This window comes from Pseudopodoces humilis, chromosome 2, assembly GCF_049639895.1.
Source record: "Pseudopodoces humilis isolate 2021_Gansu_Grassland_sample_001 chromosome 2, ASM4963989v1, whole genome shotgun sequence".
Taxonomy (NCBI): domain Eukaryota; kingdom Metazoa; phylum Chordata; class Aves; order Passeriformes; family Paridae; genus Pseudopodoces; species Pseudopodoces humilis.
The window spans coordinates 81,529,163-81,553,368 of record NC_142201.1 but is presented as its reverse complement, the minus strand read 5'-3'; the positions used below and the strand labels follow the sequence as shown (position 1 = coordinate 81,553,368).

The following is a 24,206-nucleotide window of genomic DNA, read 5'->3' as shown; positions in this document are numbered from 1 at the left end:
CCTCTTACCTAACCTGAATCAGGTGAATGAAGTTAACCAAAGCATTCTGTGTGATTTTCCTGTTGATCTGGTGTAATATCAGGATATACTCATACATGGGGAAAGACTATATTTTTTTCCTTTCTGAGAGCTGCTTTCTGAGAATTAAACACCTATGGATTGAGAAGGGGCTGGTGGAAACATTCTGTGGGGTTTTCTGTCACTGGTACATGCCACTATATAAACCTAGTTTGCAACACCAGTGTTTGAGCATCTCACTTCAGTTTTTTCTCTGGTGTTTCATACAAGGTTCTCCCTTGCAGAGGGATCTTATATTAATCAGATTTTGTCTTGTGTCTGTGCATCATCCTGCTGTTGTTTTTTTGTGAGACATTTGCTATCCCTTATGAGGAGTCTAAACATTTCTTTGTACTTGGTTCCTCCCACACAACTCCTACTCATCTTCTCACTCACACCTGTAGCCAAAAATACAATATGCATTTGAAAAAAAGAGAGCATTCTTCAATTTCTACTCCAAAAATGTCCATATAGAGCAAGATAGAATGTAAGGACTGTACTTACTTACAGCAAATATTTATGCTTTATATTTGCTACTGTTATATTTGACCTCCAGACTGACTTCCCTTACTCTGATACAGAGAAGCTCTCAGCTTTCTAATTTCAAATGGTTATTTTGCTCACGGTAAAAGCAGTAAAACTGCTCAGGGCAAATAGTGCATTTTGTTACCTAGTTACAAAGCTAAGATAAATGGCAAATAGCATTTGGTTTTTCTTCTCAGATTTTCTTTTTTCCAAAATGCAGCCGTCTCGGAAAGTGTTTGAAACATTTCTATAGGGCCTGGTATCTTTTCTCCTTGGATCATCAGTTTGTCCTTCTTGTGTAACAGTGTCAGGACAGTAACAGATATTGCCTTTGCCCTACAAGGAGTTGTTTGCAGAGGCAGTGACCATATCCTCTGGATGCTTTCTTCCCCTTGGTGGTGTCAACTGTCTGACATGGGACAGTCTATCCATTTCTGTGGCCTTTAGCTGTGATTGTCTATAGACTTCCGCAATGTTTTTAACATTAATCCTACTTGGTCAGTATGTTAACTATGTAAACCTGCTTTGTAGTAATGTACAGAGCACTGTTTGGTGCATATTGAAAATTCTAATATATAATCAGAGCAGTGATTCAAATGGGTAGATCAGTGCACCTGACTAGACTCTTTTAAAGTAGAATTTGTTTGAAAATCAAGCAAGAATGTGTTGCTAAACATATCCAAAGGATCAATACTGAATGGTAGGTGATATATATGTGCCTGAGCTGTAAAAGGAAAACCTCTGTAGAGGAAAAGAGCTGAGAGCACAGGCATTGTCATGTGTCAATGGGGTGGCACCGACTAGAAGGACAGGTAGATTAAGCTCCTTAGAAATATGTAGTGGATTAATCTAAATTCAGGCTTTGCTCATGTTGGGAAGCACAGAGTATATAACCCTTTAGGCCCCCTTTGTAGCTAACAGAAAGGTGTAGCCACTTCTGAGTACACCTCACCCTGCCCTAAAGCATGCATTTTACATGGGTCAGATGACCATTTTGCTGCAAAAATTTGTATTTCTTTTCACATATTGTAGAGAATTTGACATACCTTCCTTTTACTGAAATAAATCCCATCCAAACTTATCAAATATTCATGAATCTGTTTTTGATGGAGAATATGGAAAAAACAAGTATACATCATATGAGATTTTATTCCCACCAGTAATGAAGAAGAGCTGAAAAATGGGAGAATGAAACAATGAAACACAACTTGCCCTTGAGTAACCATAGAGTGTAGTGGCAATTTTTATGATTTTGTGCTGAAAGGGAATGAGGAAGTAGCATGAACTTCAAAACCAGCTTCTGTGCAGTCACAGCTGTGGAACTCAAGTAATCAGCATTGAAAAAGTGAAAGCTGAGTTAGTCACTGTGGCAATAACAGCCCAAGTCTTAAAACCCATAAATGTTAGGTAAACTCTGGGGGGAAATTCAGAAGGGTAGTATGTAAAATGGGATGTCCTTTCAAGAATTAGGAAAGGCATCAAGAAAATGTTTGATGAAAATAGAAAACCAAGCAATAAATTAATTTCCCAAAGAGTTGGAAAATAAATTGTTTAAAAGTGAGACCATGAGAGTTCAAACCTTTAGTGATTTTTTGTTGTTGTTTTGTCTTTGAAAAATAGATGGGTTCACAATTATCCAATTAGGGCAGTTATGAAGAAACAGAAGTCTTTAAAGTGGACTTAGGCAAAATCAAATTAGAACTTAGATGAGTTAGATGTATTCTTGTATACTTAAGGAACTATTCAAAGCAGACCATTCATAAGTTTATTCAAGAACTGAAGGAATATTTTGGAGTGTAGAACAGGTTGCCCAATTTTCAGGGAAAACATCTGGGAGAAACAATCAATTTGCAGATACTTAGAAAGCTACAGAAGAAGGAGTAATAATCCTGATGAATTTTTCAAGAATAAATTGGGAAATGTAATTTTCCTCCTGAAAGAACATTAGTCACAGAGAAGAAGTCATAAACGTCATTTTACTGCAAACTTGCAGCCCCTGTAGTCTACTTACCAATATCTTCATATAGTAGCACATCATAAGCCTCACAAAAAACTAGAGAAAAGGAGAGAAAAGCAAAGCTGTTGTCATGGCAAGATCTAATGGAAAGATCTGGAGCAAAACAGCTGTTTAATGTTAAGTTCAGATATTGCTGACAACTCTGGGAATTTTGTGATTTGAGGATGAGGGTTTATGTCTGTATGGGATCATGTGGGTGCACAGTGCTCTGCCTTTTCCAGACAAACTCAGTTTCACCCCTCACAATACATACAGACATATGTTCAGTACTCACTGTCATCATGATGAGCCAAAAACATTTCACACAACTGAGGCACCCGTGCAACTTCCCTGTACAAGAGAGATTTAAAGGTACAGAAGGCAACTGGGAACCTGATGAAGAGAAGCTGGGTGCCAACACTGATTTATGCTCTTGAAAAGACTCTCTTTTATGTATTTAAAGAAATGTCTCTTTGAGAAGAGCAAAGTCTCTTTTCCCATGAGGCTGTGGAGTTTAGAACTCGTGTCAGAAAAACCCTAGCATCCTCCTTGACAGTAAAAATTCATTTTAATGTAGTATGAACTGTGTCCATGTTAACACTTCATCTGGAAACAGTTGGTCTTGGGGAAGAGAGCAAACTGTTTTGCAGTGTTGGTAAATATATCTAATCTTATGGAAGTGGAACTTAGACATATTCAGCCTCAAAATATGAGGCATTTATTTTGTAATCAAGGCAAGTGGTTGTATTGCCAGAGAAGCTCATAGACTTGCCACTTTGGAACTTCAAAATAAAATAAATTACTTTCTATAATACAAGCATAATGGAGATTGTGGGGGGAAAAAAGTTACCACCAGCATATTCTGGAATGCTGCATATACTGCTGCATAATTTCATCTCATTAATCAAGGGGTTTGTCTTCCAGCTGGATTTCTCTCTCCCAACCACAACTCCTCACCCACATCTTTTTGCAGTCTGTATCATACAGTGGAATTGTCTTGATGCAGTAACTGTTTCCTAACTTAACTCTCACATTTCAAGCACATGATCAGAAGCTAATAAATTACACCAAGAATTCTCTTGAATAAGGTATATCTTTTTTCCCCAAGAGTGTAGCTATCAGATCTGTCAGTTCTGTGTCATCAACAGCTAGTAAATTGGCCTAAACTAGAGGCTGTATATTTCCGTTGTGATGAAATCATCAGTTGCCTCTAAAATATTCATTTTACTATTGCCTAAATGAGTAGAAATGGTCTCGTGCCAGACTGCTTGTTCTTCAGCTCCTTACAGCTTAAGGAGGAGTGCACATTCAGTTCAAACATTCTGACTTGGCAAATTTTGGTGTAACAGTGTCAAGCAGAATTACATCACATCTGATACAATGAAGATTTGTAATGATGCTTGCACCCCCTCAGTGTTGCTGCACTGCCCGGCTAACAGTGAAAATGTGAAAGCCAAGCTGCTACTGCTGGACAAAATGGCTAAAATCCTGAGCTTTATTCATACTGAGCTTTGCCCCAGGCTGGACTTCGGCCTTGTGCTCAAACTAACTAGTCTCCAGGAATCATTCTGCTCTACTGCCCAGTCAGTTTGGGATTTCTGAGTGATTAAAAAAATTATCATATGACACAAGCTGCAAAGTAACAGAAATTGGCCATCCATTAAATAGGGTATTGAAGGGATATCTGCAGTGGTTTGTTGGAGGTGTTTTCTGAGATATTTTTGAAAAAACAAGATAGATATGCCCTGAATCTGAACAAGCAAGCCACCAGAACAGTAACAAAAGGAAAATCACTTAGACAATACGAGAGCTGTTTTCTTTCTACTGGTTATAAAAAACATGGGTTATTTGAGAGTAAGGAGCTTTGTCTATTCAAAGTGTCTGTGTCATCATCTTCATCTTTAGAACCACAAATAAATCATGAATGTTGTGATTCACGGAGTTTTAATATAAAACATGAGCACTGAACATGTACTTACATTAAGACACTCTACCGTTCAGCCTCTAACACATTGCTTTGTGGTCACTGGCTTGAGTTCAGTATGGATTTGCCATGACACAAAGTGGCCATCTCCCCTCTCACAGGCCACAGTGCCATATACTCTGATGTGGAAATATGAAAACACCTATCAAGCAGAGCTCAAGGCAAGGATTTAAGTTTTTGAATTCATCTCGAACTCAATGTTCAGGGTCACTTCTGTCTCTAAGAAGCCTATAAATTTGCTTTGCCTTTTTATTTCAGTTCCCAGCTACCTGTTTCTTGTTGGCTTCAGCTGAAATTAAGTTCTTATCATCTTTGAGGTATAAGGAACTTGTTAAAATGGAAACCTTTACCTCATTTCAGAAGCAAGAGAGTTTCAATCATTATTTCTGCTTATATATCCTTTGAAATTCAAATGCGAAGTAAAAACCCTGCAGCATTATGAGTAAAACTGAACAACGTCTCCATTCACTTATGCTTGCAAATGTGTGAGTTAATTTAGGAAACAGTTACTGCATAAGGAAATAATACCTTTAGATGTATATGGACACCAAGGTACATGGAAAAAATGCTGCTAAAACTAGCATGTCTAAATGATCCAGGATGAGAGCAGGAGACAGGAAAATATGAATGCTGAAAACAGAATTAGAGAGAAAGGGATTTTTCAGAAGGGCAGGAAAGTGAATAGAAGTAACAGTGGTGTGTAAAGTAAAAGCTCTAGAAGGAGGAGGGACAGTTTGATATTTTAGCAGTTCAGAGTAGAAAGGAGAGCAGGAAGTGCAAAGGAGAAGGAAGGTGTGAATGCTTGAACAGATGACACTACAGTGAGATCCATGAGGTTAGGTGGTGGCAGGAATATAAGGGGTTTTGAGTGACCACACAGAAGGAGAAAAAATTAAAAAGTAGCAACTAGATTTGAATTTAAGAGCTAATTATGAGCTGTCCATTTTAATAATAATGAATATTGTTACTAAAAATTTTATTTGATGGATGTTTCATGCATAAAAAGGATGAAAAATATTTATTTTTAAATCAGCTGATAGACACTGGCCTGTGTTATTAGCTAGTATAGTACTCCTATAAGTATTTTTCACAGGTAATACCAGTTGGCTTAATATGGAAAAAGCATGTGCTCCTGTCTCTCAACTTAACCATTTAGTAATATGACAAAATGCCATTGATCACCTTGAAGTTGCTGAATCACCTCCAGTTCAGGTTAGTACTTGAACAAGCTGGTAGCTGTTTAGTGATCTGAATAAAATAATTTTCATGTCCATTAAGGCTCCAGTAAGTCCATGTGTCCTTTTTATAAGCTGTGATTTACTTCTTAAACTAGTTTTATTCATTAAACTAGTTTTGAGGAATTCTGATGGAATTGAGAGGAAATGGCTCTTAAGAGGTCATTCAGGGAAATTACTTCAGTGTCAAAGTTTGCAAATCTGGCATCATTCATAAAAGCTACAATCAAATGGAGAGCAGACCTCGTATCAGAATTTCTGTACAGTTTGGATTAAAACATAAGTCTTTGCCTATGGCTCTAGGCTTAACAGGTGCCATTTGGAATGATTCATATGGTCTGGTGAGTCATAGATCCTGTTGGTTCCCACTGTAAAAGGCAGTGTGTGCAAGACACCTCTGCAAGAACATAATATTTTTTTTTTCTGCTCCAAATATGCTTTGTTATCTCTTTCTTTTGGCTTAGCTGCCTCCTTAAAGATCCTGGCAGAAAAAGACATGATACAGCTCATACCCTCACAGTGGTTCTTGTTTCCCAGAGAAGAGTTTTCCTCTAGAATATCCAGCTCCTCAGAGAATAAAGACCAGCTTACTAGAGGCAGAAATTGTAACTCTAAGGTAGTCAGACAAGGAAAATTGAAAAGGTCACTGAAATTGCTGGCCCATAAAAACAGAGGAGGAAGGTGCTGGGCATGGAGAAGAGCATGGGACATGATCCAATGTTTTCAACAGTGTCAAGGATGAGAAAACCACTGTGCTTCTCTGTGTAGCTCTAACTAAAGAGTGGAAAGTGTAGGATCAGAACAGATCAGAATTGAGAAAAGTGAGAGAAAAGCAATAAATCTAGCCTGAAAATACAGCAGAAGCTAAGCTGGAGAGTGAAGACTCCCCCATTTCTTCTTTCTTTCTTCCTTCCTATTTGTAAACCTTTCTTCAGTAGCAAGGCAAAGACTGTCCCATATCATCATTTCCCCTGCTGGGTGCCACCCCCAAAGCCATGTCCCAGCGTGTCCATGGTGCTGAGCCTGCTTTACTTCCACAGCTCTTCGGCCCAGCAGAGCCTTGGCCTCAGGCTGGGTGTGTGGCCTTGGCCTTGCAAAAAGCTGCTGAAAGGCTGAACTTTGGCAACATGTCCTGGATTCTTAGAATTGTGCTTTTTGGTGGACTGTATCAGTTGTCAAGAGGTGTGGGAGCTGTTGTGTAGAATGGTTATTCCACCTGCTTCTGAGGAAGGTTTCCTCAGACATGTTCACGGCAGATCATCTCTAATGGGATTGTTTCCAATCTTCCTTGTTTTACATTCCCAGTGACTAAAAAGGACTGCTGGAGAACATGACCCAGCTTTCCTCTCATGATGAAGTGCTTGAGAATACTTAAGCTGATGTGCAGAATTAAGGTAGATAAATAGGGTTCTTTGTATCTTCTCTTAATGCAAACAATGGGAATTCTGTCTGTAACCAGTTGTCATTATTCAGACTTCTGTTTGCTTTTCCAGGCACCAGAAGCTATTATTTTATGATTTCAACAAATAGAAGAATTTAGACAGAACTTGACAACTCTGCTCTATTGTTTGTTCCATGGTAAAAGATTGCCTTTCCTTCAGCTTTTAATTTAGTGTATAAAACTGTGTACTTTGTTAGTGACAACTTAAAGAAGAAATGAAAAAAAAAAACAACAAACCCTTTATATTTCCTCCCCAGGGAAAGGATATGTTTTTCCTTTCTTTTCCAATCCAACAAGGTGTTCCAAGTGTTCATTTAACCACAGTACAAACACAAAATAAGGCAGCCTAAAGAAAGAAATGGCTAAATAAAGCAGATTATTCTGTTCGAATAACTAACATACAAATCATATTCACTTCCTAGAAGCCAGCCAGACTGCAACAAGTCTGTTCAGAGTGCAATCAAATTTCTACTAATATGGGCCACTCAAATATTTTAGAGGGGATAAACTCATTCAATTTTAGAAGAATTCAATCTATGCCAAAAATCTGATCCTTCATTTCAATTATGATTCAGTATTAAGTAGATCACACTTTATTTTGAGTCAATGAATGCAAAGGCCCAGTAACTACTGTGAGCTATTGCATCTTTTTCTCCATCTCAATTTAGTTTTGACCGTAGTTTTCAACTCTGATTTTCTATTGCAGCACTCCTCTTTGTAAGCTTTTTAACTGCTTTTTGCCAGTTCAAAACATGCAGAAGAGACAGAATTCAGTATAAGCTGCAGGCTCTTCTTATTTCCATTATGTCAAATTAATTTTGAAGTTAGGCATCAGAAATTGTGCAGTCAAGTTCATTCTGGGCCAGGACATCAGGGCTGTGCAGTCAAGCTCAGAACAGCTACTTTGCTTATTGTATAATACATTCTGAAGAAATCAAGCCCATTTATTATAGAAAAAAATCAAATAAACAAACAAAACACCTTTGTTATTTAACTTTCCACCTTTTAACTTTTCCACTTTTTAATATTTGCACCTTTTTCTGATTTTTTAAAATTTTCTTTTACTGATTATTCTTCACATAAATTATGTTAAATTAATTAAAAGCAATAATTTTAATAAGATTTAACAATTTGCAATGAAATCATATGAGGAAAAAATGTCACTGCACACAAGTATTATGAGATATTAAATTAAAATACTGTTTTGAAGGAAGAGGCAAGACAGAGTATTATTACTTTATTCTCTCCAAATTCGTGTTCATTTTGGTCTAATGGTAAAAATTTGATTAGAATATATAAACTAATGGTGCCTTTCATCAAGATTTAATGTTGCTATGTGAATATGCTGTTTTTTAACTAGAATGTTTGGGAGTTGATTATATTTGCTTTTAAGTAGAGGGAAATGATACCCAGAAATCAAGTTAGCATCTACTCTTCTTGTTCTTTACAAAGTCAGACTAGATTATAAGTAATTTCTAAATTTAATACCTATTATACTACAATGAGATTGTGCCACTGTTCGTGAATAAAATAACATGCAAACAGAACTCTCCCTCCCTGTTTGGCAGTGGTTATTTGATTTCTTTTCTGCAGATGTGTGTCTTCAAGAGGGTGATCGCTGTTTCGGCAACCTAATGTAGTCCAGTCATTTACCTGCTTAATCAGGTTAATCTGGTTTGCCTAGCTTGATTATGAACTAGATAAAAATTGCAGAAGATACAATTTATGTGTTATTTTTCTCTCTGACATTTCTTTTCCTTGCTCTTTTGATTTCAGCCACTCAGGCCTCTAAGTTTTCCCCAAGTGTCTATCCCCTGCTATATCCTAACAAAAAAGTGATATTAATTTCAGGGAAATTCATTCACTACAATGTCTTGTGTTTGTACCATAGGCAATCATTTCTTCTAGAACAAGGGTGTGAAGGGCAAAAAGTAGTCAGCTGTCATTTCAGTGGTTTCTAATTTTTTCTGTGGAGAAGTGAAAAATATTTTTATAACAACTTCAGTGAAATTCCTGTCTTGCATTCACAGTCTTCATGTGTTATTAGGATTGTACATATTAGCTCACATAGAACTATTGTTTCTCAGAGGAGGAGAATAAGCATGTGATTTCCTTATTCTTTCATGCATTCTCACCTTTTATCTATAGAGAGATTATTAGGATTTATTAACAATCTTTAAACCTACTGTACTATTAACACAACTTTACAGACCATCACAGTGTTTTCCTATATTGCTTAAGAAAGGCTTGTGTCCTCTCATAGTCTTTGAGCTTAAGCCTGAAATTTTTTTTTTTTTTTCCCTTGGATCCTTCTAATGCTGACCAGGTGACGTAATCCACATCCATCTCCCCAGCTCAGGAATTCAGGAGTGTTCCTTTTTCAGATTATCCTGTGCTTTTGTGGGACTCTCTCAAGGACTCCACTTATGAAAGGGAAAAAGCACACAGATAAAAACTAAACTCTCTCTTAAAGGAAAGGTTACTTGGCGTCAAAGTTGTCTTCTTCAGACACAGAATCAAGGCTGATGTTTCCTTTATGTCATGATATAGGCACTGTTCTTAAATTTAGGAATTCTGCTCACACTTCACAAAACTGTGGCTACAGTGCTCAGTTACTGAGTAATTGTAGTGGTGGTACATCTGTGCTCAATACAATGCAGCACCAAGTGTCGTAACACCATCACTGAGAAAAAGTAGGGAACAGCACCTCTTTTTCTGCAGCAGTACCCTAATTTGTGTTCCTTACAGGAAGCTGGTATTCTCAACAGGGGTTGCAAAGTCCTACTTGACATTATCTTCCTCTTTAGGTATCTTCACTGTTGTAGGTTAAAATATGGTATATTTTTATGGCACTGAAAGTTGTGCTTCTCTCCTTTTGTTCTTCTAGAATGCACTGAATTACTGCTGTCTAGGGTGATATATTCCTAGACTGAATTTCAGCAAGTGTTTCCCAGAGGTTTCAGTATACAACTTTTATGAAAGCTTTTGAACCTTTGGCTCATTTTTTTGAAAGTTTCTACCGGCCATTATAACATCCCAGGGAGATGGGACAACTGAGGACTCCTGTGTTAAATTATGAAGTTGATTATGTTATGTTTGCCCCATGCTCATAATTTCTATATACAGTCAACAGTTCTATAGCATCATGCAGTCTTCTGGATCAGAAGCTGTGGTTTCTCCTGGGCTTTATATAATTGCTATCACAAATTAGTTTTTCCAAGAGTAATAGTCTAAATGTTGTTCACATACTAGTAAAGACTAGATTTTGTCATGCAAATAAGGAAGAAATTTTTTATGATGACAGTGGTAAGACACTGGCACAGTTACCCAGAGAGGTGGTGGGCACTCCATCTCTGGAAATACTCAAGTCAGGATGGACAGGACTGAGCCACATGGGCTAGTTGTCCTAGTTGAAGATGTCCCTGTTCATTGCAGAAGCATTTTAAAGTTCCCATCCAACCCAAACTATTCTATGACTCTGTGATTCTATGGTAAATAATAATTGTGTTCTCAAAACATCATATTCTCCAAAATTTGATGGAGGACAGCAAGTTAAGATGGTCCAGTTTGTAAACATTATTGGCACAAATAAATGTATTCATGGCAGACTCAATCGCTGTTACTTAAAAAGTTCTATGGAATCAAATTTATTTTTGTAATCGTTAAAAAGTTTTTAAAATGTAAATGTAAAAAACCCCTTCTTTTCAATATGTGCTTAGCCATCTTGCAATAGTACTTGGTAAACATAAACACAAATAATTGCTCTAGCTGAGAATTTGGGTCTAGTGTTTTGCTGTCTAGTGTTTGCATGTTTGCTTTATATGGCATGGTTCTCTTTCCTCTCCCTGCCCTTTATTTCCTTTCTTTTTCTTTTCTTCGATATTCAGAATTGGATTTCTGTCCTGCTGAGGTTGTTACATGTCAAAAGCTTCCTGTTCTTCGCTAAAGTATTATGAAGTGGAAACCTGTAGAAGTGTGAGGAAAGACAGATAAATACATAAATTAACAAATACGTGCATACAAACATGAATACATAAATAAAAGAAATCTCACATGCTTCAGTACAGCCAGACAGTAATGCTCCCACTGGAAACCAGGATTCAAGTTACTGGAGCAGTTAATAAATCTGTATGTGAATCCTGTCTCTTCCTTGGGATACTGCTGACAAAACATGTATCACAAACACAAATCCAAAGAGTACTGAAGCTGCTCCTGAGTTTTAGTGGGTGGATTTCCTACTTTGTTCTACTCTGTTCCTCTTCCATTTCTTATGCAGCCAAAAATGATTAAGAAAAGGAAACCATATGGAAAAATGTATGGATGTTGAACAGCCTGAATTGAGGAAGCTGTGTCTGATAGCAACTCCATTGCTGTAGTGTGCAAGATAGAGGATATTTCCAGGCAATAGTTGGAGGGGTTGCATGAGCAGAAAACAGTAGATTATATAGTAGGTGTTTTGTTATAAAAGTTCTGCATCCAGCAGCTTTTTTTAGACATGCTGTATGTATCCCTGGGTTTCCTGAGGCTACTGACTGGGCCTGCAGAGTTTGACTGAAGGAGAAGCTTCTTGGTTTGCCGTATTCTTCAGTGACCTTCAAGCATCACAGAAAATTTCTCTTTTGAACTCGATATATTAAGTGATATTGCTAGATGAAGAGGTAACCAGAAATGGAAACTCAGTAGAGCAGGAAATACCCAAAAATAGTGGTCAGAGAGTCTGCATGGATAAGCACAGTCAAACTATAGGGTGAGGGGCACTGGGGCTTATCCTCTTGGCTAGTCACAGGGAGTTTCCTCTCAGGCTTTTTGATTTTGTACTTTGCTTCTGCATCTGGGCGTCCTTCTGACCTTCACATCCATCGGATATTTACGATAGAAGCCCACTTGTGTCTCCCTGTCCAATGTCAGACTTCTCATACGCGTTGTTATCTTTGTTCCCGCGCAGGTGAACGGCATTGACCTGCGAGGTGCTACCCATGAGCAGGCTGCGGCTGCGCTCAAAGGAGCGGGGCAGACGGTAACGATCATAGCACAATACCAGCCGGAGGGTAAGTGAGATAACAGCCTGGAAGGCAGCTGGCAAAAGAGAAGTGCTCTGGAGCCACTCATTTAACAGGATGAGGCTGTTGTAGATAGCAAGTTTCCCAGCTATCATCAGCAGTCATCTGGAGTGAAAATTCAAGTGACAGTTTTGTCCCAAGGAAATGGCTGTATTTTTGTACAGACTTGGCTTTTAGAAGCGTTTGATGCAACTAACTGTAAGAGTGCTCTTCAAGTGTGCATATAATAACACAGTAATCAAAACTTAGTTAATCATTCTTGTTAGTGTTCGTTTTATGTTCTTTTCTAGTCTCTTCCTGGAAATAGGTAGTGCACAGATAGGTTAAGAGTGAACAGAAATTCCAGGAAGATCTGACATTGCTTCAAACAGTCAGAATTACACAAGGATAAATCCTTCCTGCAGAATGTGTAGAGCTTCCCACTATTGCTTTTGGATGATAGCGTCCTTGTACCTTCAGGGCAATTAGGCCTGGATAACAACTACTTATTAGAGAAAATTACAGCTTTCTAAATAAAAGCATGAGCAAGAAATTCAGAAAAATGTAAGACATTTAAGGTGGGGTGTATCTCATTCACATTTTGCTGTCTAATATTTAGTTTTCTAGAGGTTAAGTTAGTTTCAGTGGGCAGAAGTAGGCACTGACTGATTTGGAGTCCATAATTAAAGGGCAGAACTCCTTGTTGTCCATGCGCAGTGACCCAAATGACTATGTGAGGTTCTCAAGGAATTTGTGAGAGGAGTGTTACCTTCTGATTGGAAATCAAGGTGGTTTCCTTGAGTTTTTACTTAAAAGTCTTTTCCAGATTAATTCAGCAAGTACAAGTGTCTGTGAAGACTTGCTGGCACCGTTGTCATTTTTCAGGAAGCACTTCTAGCTCAATTCAGAATTTGATTCTGCCTGATTGTGCCCAGCCTAGGAGATATGTAGGTCTCATAGGTGAAACAACAGCTCTATAACATGCTCAGGTTCTTTTAGGGAAGATGAATTAGTTATTCCAGAATTTATCCAGTATGATATTTTCCTTCATTTCTCTGGATCCTGATGACAGCACTCAAGGAGAAAAACAGCTTCTATTTTAGTGAAATGTACAGTTGTGCTTCAGATCTGGAATCAAGTATCCATTTATAAGTTTATCTGTACCTGAGTCACCAAACAGAATAAATTAGGCCATAGTAAGAAATGGGCAGATGAGAGCAAATGAAATTGAAAGTATCTATCTTTAGTTAAATAAATGGAACATATTAATATAAAAATGCATGAGTAATAATCAGCATTATTTCAAAGAAGTATTGAAAAGCAATTCCATTACAGATAGAGTTCTGCACTGGGTTCTGAATGAAGCCATGTTCCTATTAGTTCCAGCAATCTTGTTTGCTGTCTGGTGATTTTACACTGCAATTATCACCATGGTGTCTGGGTACTTGTAGCAATCAGTGGCATGTCACAGTTGTTCTGTGCCGCCGTTAATACATAAAAAATACATCACTTGACAGCTTTTTCCTATTAGAATTGAACTTTTAGTTGGCATACATGTAGACTACATTTTAGAAGCTCTGTCCTGTGTCAAATTCAGTTTTGGTGAACATACAATTCAGATGATGCTGATTAAATCCATCAGGTATTATACTGGACATTTATTCCATTTTTCCTATGTCATTGCTCCATTCACCAAAAACCCTGTTGAGGGCAGACTAGTCCCAATGTCATCACTTCTTGTCAGTGAAGCAAAACCAGTTTTCTGTTTCAGCCACATAGCTCAAAACATACCACAGAGAGTGAAGCTTGTGATGAACAGGGCCCAAAAGTTTGTCTTTTTTATAGTAAATGGTTGAATCTTTAAAGGTAGTACTCTGTAGTTGTCCAGCATGTGTTACGTTACAGCTGAAATATTTAACTTTAGTCTGAGATTCTGGTTAATGCAAACTGCATAAAGCAGATGTAAAATGAAAAAAATGTTTCCTGAGAAATCCCTTACACTAAAGAAAGATGAAAAAAAATTTAAAGAGTTAAGTAACCTTCACAGAGAATTATTTTAATATTTAGGTTACACAAAAACATACTTTATATGAGACTAAACACTAATTTAATTCTAAAGTTATTGCAGAACTCTTTTTATCCTTTATTTGAAATTCATACCCAATTTCTTGTTTACTGTATCTTATCTTTTTGAATGTATTGGAACATAGTCATAGAATAGTCTTAAAACTGTACAACTGTGCTTCCCTCAGGGGCTTCTCACTTTTAACGCTTCCAAATCTAGTAAAGTTCATAAGCTAAGTTGCCTGGTAGCTTGCTTCTTCCATTTTCACACTGGAAGTTCTGAGTTGTTACTACAACTTCAGGTTTTTCTGGGGAGATCCAAGAATAGCCACTACAAATGTTAATCAGTACCTTTTTTAAATCTCTTCAGATTATTAAGGCATTAGATGTCATTGCAAAAAAAAACAAAAACAAAACAACAACAAAAAAATTCAATGAATCCTTTAGCTATTGATATTTCAGGTATTGAGTGATGATGATATAAGTACCAGTCAATACTGTAAGCATACTGATGATTAGCAATTAAAATTGTGAGTAGAAAAAGCTTACTTTTATGCAGTAATGGAAAGCTTCCAGTATGCTTATCTTGGTATTTTCTCAACAAATAAATAATATGCTATGCTGTGGGAAGAAAATTAGGTGAATTCTATGGAAACAGCTTTCAAAATTTAAATGTCTCTTTCTTTGTTTCAAACAGAATCCCATTCAAAGCCTCATATGAACTTCCTTCACACTAATGTGTAGAGACTTGGCAACAAATCTCATAAGAATGGTAACTCCTATCAAAAAAAAAACCCTAGTGCTTGCCATCAATTTGAATAGCTTTTCCCATCAATATCGTGGTTGTTTTTTTGTCATCTTGTTGGGAATGCACAAATGCAGAGATGAGCTCAGACAAATCACAACATTTTTTTGAATGCTGTCATGGCTGAGGTTGGTGATGGTGCTCAGCTGAAGCACACTGCTCATCCCTCAGATGAAAGTGGTCTTAGTGAAAATGCTGTAAAAAGAGCACAGATACTGTGAATAAAGGGAGAATAGAAGAGACAGTGATTTTGTGCAGTTGTTTAATGGAAATAAAAGGGATAGTATAAATGAAGAACTGATTCATCAGTTTTGCTCTTCATTCCCTTTTTTCCTTATTTACACTCACCACCTTTATTTCCCTCTTCTCTCTGAGAAACAGAAGAGGCAAAGTGCTACGAAAATCCAAACAGAAATGTAAATACCTTGAGCAAAATTATGGAGAGATTATTAAGAGCAAGAGGAAAATACATCACAGAAGTTAAAAAAAATCTGAGCTCAGCTGTAGAAGTACATATTTAGGAACAGCAGCCATAACTCTGGGCTTCTTGAGTGATTCCTTACTTTTATTTAAAAAACTGAAAATAACCTGTGTACTGTATGTTATGTACACATGTATTGTGTAAATGGAGGACAATTAATGGTTAAGTATCATGATCTCTTAATAATCATTGTGGTTGTAGTTCATATGGAAGTTGATGTATTCAGTCCACACTAACTAGTCCCTGCAGGCTTCAGAAAGATAACCTTTCATAGTCTTGTGAAATTCGCATCTGCTGCACGTGGTTGATACGAAATTAAAGATAATTTAAGGATGAAAAGCTACTTAGAAAAAAATTAGAAGACGAACCAATCTCTTATATTTGGCTTTGCATTCCAATTTTTAATAATCAGAAACATTTTAACTTTCCTCACAGCTTAACAACTCTCAGATCTCTTTTAAAATATTGCAAAAATGTGAAGTAAATTAAAGAAAAAAAAAAAACTGAGCTTGAAAAATAATCTTAGGATTTAACAGTGTGTCCCTATTAAACAATTAAGTAGAAATTAAAATGGAATATATATCACACAGGGAAACACATTTTACATTTCTAGGTTTTTCTTCAGGACATGTTTTGTTGTTTAATGGCAAAAATTGCAAGTATAGCCCAGTATGGAATGAGTTAAGAATAAAAAGCATTTTTTCAGTTAAGCTAAAATATGTTTTTTAAGAAAAGGGAGCTTTGGTTGAAATAGTGACAGTTTTTCCTGAAAGACACAGCTTGGGGGTGGGGACAGACAGAGTACTAGTCTCCTAATAAAGCTGTTAAAAAGCTTTACTGCACATTTTAGTCTCAAAAGCTCATGTTCCTTTCCCCCAACTCAGCAGTGTGAAAAGGTGAAGTGTAGCCTTAAGCTTTGTGCAGAACACTCCTGTGTCAGTGGTCTGGGAGCTGAGCTGTGCTGCATTGCAGTACCTCTGCAGCTACTGCCTCACAACAGCCCCTGGAAGAGTGTTCAAGCAATTGGAAGTTCCATGTGCTTTCAATCTTTCAATCGAGATTTTTAACCAGTTCCCTCGCCAGCTCGCACACGGGGAAAGCGGTCATTGATTACATTTGATTAGAGCAGCTGACACTGGAGAGGTTAAAAAGTTGTTAAAGATTTTGTGTTTTGTCTCTTTTTGAGGGAGCTGCTGCTTGATGCCTGTTGTGAGGTGAGTAGCTGAGCTTTACGTAGAGTGTGAGAGGGAGAGGTACTGTGATAGGCAGTGTCTGTCTTTGCAGGCAATAGCTAAGGAAATTTTTGAAGAAATGCACTTAAGCAACTCCTGGAAACTCTGATACCAAATTCACTTTTTTATTCTTTTGCTCCTAATTCTGGGAGGTTCCATAGAACATTAGAATACACCTAACTTTTGTAAACAGCCCCAGATTTTATTTTAAAATACCCCTTGTCATACATGTTTGCCTGAGCTGCAGATGGTAAGATTTGCTTTCTTGAAAATATTAGATGAAAAATCCAGGAGTCACTTCTGAAGGACTCTGAAGTGAAGGGTACTTTTTAGCACTTTCCCCTTTTTTATCCCCTGCTCCTGCCTCAGAGTACAAACACTTGTCTCCTCTTTTGGTACAACAGTCACATAGATTCCTGATTCAGACCTTTAACCTTTCCAGCTACTGTGGGAATTAGGTAAAAATGAAAGAAAAAGAAAATAATTGTATTTGTTCATCTTTGTCTAGGTTACTGATATACTTTGAAATGTGACTAGCCCTTTCCCCAGCTGTTAGAAAGGAATGTAGCTTAAGTACTCGGATAAAGTTGCATTACAGCAGTTGGCTTTCATCTCGAAGCCACCATATCCAATTGCCAAAGAATGCAAGATATTAGAGTTACATTTCATGCATGTGCATTAAACAGAACATAATCTTGGAACGGCCAAGCTGGATCTGACCAAAGCCCATTTGCTGAGGATCCCGTTTCCAACAGTGGCCAGCAGCTTAGAGAGAGGAAAAGAAAAAGACATAGCAAGCACATAGTGATACTTGCCCTGAGTACTGTCCTTCTCACCAGGGAGCGTGAAAAATCTTCTCCTTGTCCTCAGGCAGAAAACACCACCACTATGAAGACGAATAAAAATGAAAAAAAGTTTAGAGGTGTGTTTCATGGTGTGTTCTGCTGAAGCTGAGTGAGTGAATTTTGTTGAGAAGCTTGGTCCTTTCTTTTAAGTTAGGAAAATGGAGAAAGAATGAAAAATATAAATGAAAAACCTCAACATTATGATATTATATTCTCCTTGTATTTGAACCGGTTTTTTTTAACTTGACACCACAAGAGAAGAAGCATTGTTCCAAAACTAGAGAAAATTTTATTTCAAATCTCAATTTATTCATAATAGTTGATAGTGCACCAGAGTTCTCCTACCTAAGAGACTTTCAAATAGCAATATTAAAGGCTGCATTTCCCCCCACCCCTCTTTTTACAGTGTCATCTCCAACTCTACTGTTCTCTTACTTACCCATAGAAGCTTTTTTACTATGTTGAAGAATAGTAAATCATTTTCTCTAGCTGATTTAATGGCAGGCCTGTGTCTCCCTTACTTGTCTGTGAAGTGCCCATTGAAGAGAGGTTATCCAGGTCATAGAACAATTTCAGTTGAAGGGGACCTTTACAGGCCAGTCAATTCCAAACCTCCACCCATGAGCAGGGACATCTTCAGCTAGATCAGTTGCTCAAAGCCCCATCCAATCTGGCCTTGAATGTTTCCTGGGATGGCATGACAGATGATGCTGTCAAAACTAGTTCTCCCTTCTTGTAGTTTTAACATGTTTTGCTTCAACAAAAGTGCCAGAATTCACTTGGCAAGAAATTGCCTCTTTGTTGAAGAGATTTCTGTGTTAGTGAAGAAGATGTTTAACAGGGTTGTGTGGCTGCAATACACAACTTTATGCAGCACACCAAATGGTATTTGTTGTGTTCAAAACTAATCCTTGAGTGCTCCAGGCTATGTCAGCAGTTAATGTACAGGGTTAAATGTTGAGATTGCTATTTTCTGCCTTGCTTTTGATCTAATAAATATAATTTTGGTACCCTTTGGACAAATGCACGAGTGCTAATATAGTATCCACTTGTCTGGCCATACAAGACCTTTGCCTTAGGTTTAGTTTTTGTGTCTCTATTTGCTGCATATTATTTAGAATATACTGCCTTTATTTTTATATTGTTGGAGAAAAGCCTTTAAATTTATTATTTCATTGCATGTTTCATATTATCTTTACTTCAAGTAAAAACCCCTAAAGCATATTTAAAATGGAAAGAGTGGCTAAAAAAATCTCTCTGATTAACTTTCAAATTCTTTTCTCATCTCACTGCATTTCCTATGTTTGCCTAAGCTGTCCTCACCACAGCTTCCACTCTACTGCAAATTAACTCTAGTCCTTGAGTGACTCTGTCTGTGTTCATGGATGTTGCCCCAGCAGTGACAGATATTTCTGGGGTTCATCAGATGCCACAGCTGAAGCACCAGGGGTTACAAATGTTCTTGTAAAGTCAAGCTTTAGTAGGCTTCCCATAAGACACAAAAGACATTTTAATTTCTCTGTTCAATTTAAAGATCACTTTCCTAGTAGAGTTACATAGTGAAACCTGTACAACATTGAATATTTTATAAAAAGAATAATTTTATTTTTTTTCTTTTTTTTTTGTCTTTGTCTAAAATAGTCAGCACTTAGCATGCATCTATGCATGAAACAAGTTATGGATATATTTTCTTAATGTTTTTTCTGCAGATTTGCTTGTGTTTAATGTAGTCATCCTTGTCTGCTAGAGTGTATTTGCTGTTTCCTTCCAGACTCCTGAGCTTTCTCAATTCCCATTTTCATGAATGTTTCATTTTAAGTACTTAGTTTTTCATTCAGCCATATTTAACTCTGTTTCTATCAACAGGCTTTAAATTTCCTTGAATAGTACATTCTGCATTGAAGAATATACAGTTGTCAATGTGCAGGGAAAGTGTGATTTCCTTTTAAAACCCACCTTTTTTTCTTTTCCATTTTAAATGTGAAGACATGAAGTTATGTGGTTGGGAGGTTTTTTTCTTTAGCTTTAGTCCTTTAAGCTGCATTAGTAGTGCAGGTCTTGCTTAGTTTTTTGTTGCTCTAACACAGCCTCCTGTGCTTAGCCATATTTATGTACACATGGAAAAAGTGTGTCTGTTAATTCTTCATGCTGGAGATTACGGATTAATTTCCTTTGACTGTTTATTCATTTAAGTTCAGTATTTTCCACTTTTTTACTGTTTTGCCAAGGTAGTCCTTGATAAGTCTGGTTGGGAATGCAAATAAAGAGTTGGTTTTCTTTTTGCAACAGGACTAACATTTGCAGCTGCTCATTTAAATGGCAAATATGGGCTACAGATGGTTCCAAATTTCCTTCCCTGTCTTAGAGTTCACTATAACTCTGGTTTTGCCCTTACCTGACAGCTTTTTCAGAAAACAAGAACTTCTTTCAGTGGCAAAGACATGTATGGATATGTCCTGGCCTTTTAGAAGGGGGTATGCTGCTAAGTGAGCAGAGGGGTGCCCAAGGATAATTCACTATAGAACCAGAATAAGGTTGACATTATTTCTGAACCCATTCCAGTGTTTCTTTTCTCAATCTCTTTCTTCTTTACATTTTTATTGTGATTTTCATGTGGAAAAAAATGCATTTCATGCCAAAGATGTTTTATGTTTACTTTCAATTTTTACTTTTAAAGCGGTAAGTCTTGCCAACATTTTTTGTATTTTAACTCTTTTACAGCAACATCCTTTCATATATCATATGAACTGAGATGCTCCTATATATTGTTATCTATTTACTTTAAAATATGTTCTCTTATCCTTCTTATTGATGTTTGCACTTTGCAAAGACATGGTTTATATCTTTGTTATTTTGCTTTTTAGTTACCTTCAGTGTCAGATTTTTTTTTTTCTTCTTTTCATACACTTCATGGAAGTCTGTCCTATCCTATTGGCACTGCCTCTCTTAGTCTTCTTAGTAACTAAAAAACTTCAGCTTTAGAGGATGTTACAGAACAAACTGGCCCGGAGTGATAGGGCTATTAAAGATGCTGAAGACTTTACGAAAATATTCTTTCATCCAAACAGTTTAACACATTTTAGTATATAAGAATTCAAAAACTCACTAGAAACCTGTATTTCTTCTGCCTTCAGGTGAATTACTTCTTGTAGAGACATGACCAAAACTACAAAGCACTTCATTAAATGGCTGACATTTCACGATGTAGTCAATATTACCAATGCTCGTGTGCTTAAAATAATAATAAAATATAGGTTCTTTGCAATCCTTGTGTGTCCAGCTTATGTCCCTAGAAAATATGAATACTAAAATTTAACCTTTCCTTGAATTTATGTGAAAACAGAGCAAGTAAAATGTTTCAGTTTGAAAATAAAGTCTATTCTCCTGGTGTTTCCTGCAGAACTTCTCTTGAATCTGTTGAAAAGAAGAAAATTAAGTAGTTTTGCTTTTGAATATATCCTGCACGTTCAAGGTGCATTTGTGTCAGTGTTTAGTTGGAAAGAGACAAATCGAAGAGAGAGTTTCTGGTGTCAGTTTTTCTGCTTGCAAAACAGTGGCACATGAGAAAGTGGTGAGGCATTGGCACAGGTTCTCAAGAGACTTTATGGATGCCTCATCACTGGAAGTGTCCAAAGCCAGGTTAGATGGGACTTGGAGCATCCTGGTCTCCTGGAAATATGTCCCTGCCCGTGGCAGGGGGGTTGGAACTGGATGATCTTTAAGGTGCCTTCGAACCAAAACCGTTCTGTGATTCTGTGACTGATTCTGTGATACAAAGGGATGAAGTTTTCCCAAAGGATGCAGAGATTATCGCCTGCTTCTGAAGATCTCATGCTGAGGAGGAATAGCAGGTCTGATATAAAGTGACAACCATTACGCTGGCATTGATAAATATCACAGGAGACAACAGCATATCAGGGATTTTCTTGGCCCAGTGCTGTGGCTGCTGTCAGCACAAAATTCTCAGTGAGTGTTAGGGACAGTCTTTCATTATTTGTATTTTTAAAGTTTACAGATCTTGACACATACAGGGATTTGCTTTTAATTATAATATAGAGCTAGGCAAAAACAAACAAAAAGAGTAATATTTTCTTCAAACAAGGCCATTGGCTAAGCTGCTTGTCAAAGGTCTCTTAGTCAAGATGTAATTCTCTCTGAGGTCATTCACCTTTGTTGACAAGGTGAGTCTCATCTCACCAGCTGTAGAGGAATATCTATGACTAATTTAGGCTTGGTGGACAAAGGCAAGATGAATAGAGAGCCCTCTTCTGGTGTCCCTGCAAGGCAGCTACTGGAAAGTGCTGTGCAGACATCAAACTGCTCCCCCCAGCTCAACAGCCACTAATGAAGCCAGAAAGAAACTCATTGAGGTCTCTGCCTTTGGTTTATTGCCAAAGAATTTCTCTCAGGAATAATTCTCGAGGCAAGTTAGCAAAGTCATTATTTTGATGGAGGGAGAGAAAAATGGGACAAATCACCAACAACTTAAATTTGTGATTCCAGTAGAAAAATAACAAAATTAAGAGTTTCAAGGCAAGATAGGAAATTGCAAGATAATAAATTCTAGATAATCGGTTAGTTAATTTGCATTTATTCGCTATGGGTGAAAATGACAGCAGCTTGTGAGAAATGAAACAAAGTGTGCACTTTTAAATTGAGAGGGACAAAGTGGTAGAGGGAAGATCTAGTCAGATCTACTGCTATTTGCTGCACTTGCATGCACTGCAGTTTTAAGGATTTCACTTACAGCAGTGAGTAGTTACCCTGCTCCATGTGCCTTCCTGGATCTGATCTCTGCCTGCTGAGAGTGGTAATACATGGGGTCTTCAATGAAAATAAAAATACTGATTTGAAGTGCATTTGATATTTAGGTGACCATGGCATTATTAAGAACAGAAATTCAGATGAGTAGACTTCTGTGCACATTCACGCACAGATGTAAATGCACACATGCAGCCATTGGAAACTGAAATCTGGGATCCACAGGGACAGATTTTAAGAGCTGCAAAGGGTATCTGCAGGAGATCTCATCACAACTATCATATTCTGCACGTTCTGAGACGCTAGTTGCTTGTGATGGGTAAGTAATAAGGTACTTCAGATCACACACTAAGCTGTGTCTGGGATAAAACTGTTATTCAGCAAGTCAACTCAGTGCCTCTGAAAATCTTTGCTACTGAGCTACTTCTGCAATTAATTCCCCTTTTTTTCGATTATCTTGATCTGCATCACTCTTTCTTACATTACTTGCCTTTTTGTGGCTGTTAAGATGGCAGCTGACAAGAGAAATAAGAATCAGATTAAGACTTCATTGTCAATCTCAATACTTCATTATAGACTCATTGAAAATACTTAATTAACTGCAGAGTCACTGAAATAATGCCATACGTCATGTCAGCTTCAAAAAAAAACCCTCTTTTCAATATTTATTTTGAGTAGGAAAACCTTTGCATGACAGAAAAATGCCCTGAAGATACACTATCTTTGATTTTACCCTCTCTCACCTATATCGGTTACTGTATAATGGCTGAATTAGAAATTTAAGTGAATGCTGAAGTAAATTGAATTTTTTTAATTAAATATTAACTATAGTTGAGTGTGAAGAAGTGCTTGAAGATATAACTTCATTTATCTACAAAGGCAAAATTTCCATGAATTTTAACCTGACAATCCATCTTCTTCTAAAAGCTCTAGTATCTTGAATAGGAATTAACTTCATCCCCTGGTTTCAGGGTGGAAGATGGTTTCAACAATACTATAGTCAGTGTTTTCTAAGCCATGAACTCAAACTAAATAGAAGTATCCTGATATGAATTATGTGACTCATCCCTTCTCATAAAATTCAGTTTAATTATATTTTGTGGCGTATACATGGACATAGAGGTCTGGCATAAGTCACCTTTCAGTAAAGTTTGTTATCAGACACCTTGAAGGACTTTCTTGTGACATTCTAATTCCCTTTGCAGTTTTCAAGGGAAACGTGAGACTAACCCAAGCAATAATTACTTTCGGCACTTAAAATAATTATTTTAGCACTTCATTTAATAAGCACATTTGCTTTAAAATGTTTTGCAGCTTAGAATTATGCAGAAAATTCAAGTTTTACAAACTTTTAAGAAAATTTCTGAATACTGAGTTTAATTATTGCTTCAGTGCTGTTTGGTGCCTAAATACACAAAAAAATATGTAACACACATGTTATGAGTCAGGTTACTTTAGTTTCAGTTTAAAGCATATGCCTCCTATACAAGAATTTTTTCATTTTCTTGGAGAGAGACTCAGATTAGTGGGGATTTTGCTGGCTTACAGAGACAGACATTTGGCAACAGGGAGTGAGTGTAAAATGGGGACGGGGAGAGAGGTGGAAAACCCTCATACTTTGGTGTTCTGTCATTTCATTTGTGAAGTGAGTGCTAGAAGTTTTTTGTACAGTTGGGCACTTCAGTGGTGATTGTAGGAGGGGTTTTTATGTGTGTGTATGACCGTACTTTTCAGTGTTTCT

General features: G+C 37.1%; 1 protein-coding gene across 19 annotated transcripts in view; it reads left to right on the top strand.

The window, feature by feature from the left end:
- Nucleotides 1-24,206, top strand: part of DLG2 (discs large MAGUK scaffold protein 2) — a 991,421-nt gene that overhangs the window by 781,090 nt on the left and 186,125 nt on the right. For all 19 annotated transcript variants that reach the window (XM_088051071.1, XM_088051059.1, XM_088051060.1 and 16 more), the window contains one exon: nt 12,184-12,286. In XM_088051071.1, the coding sequence (XP_087907197.1) occupies nt 12,184-12,286 (103 nt within the window). The remainder of the gene's footprint in view (nt 1-12,183; nt 12,287-24,206) is intronic.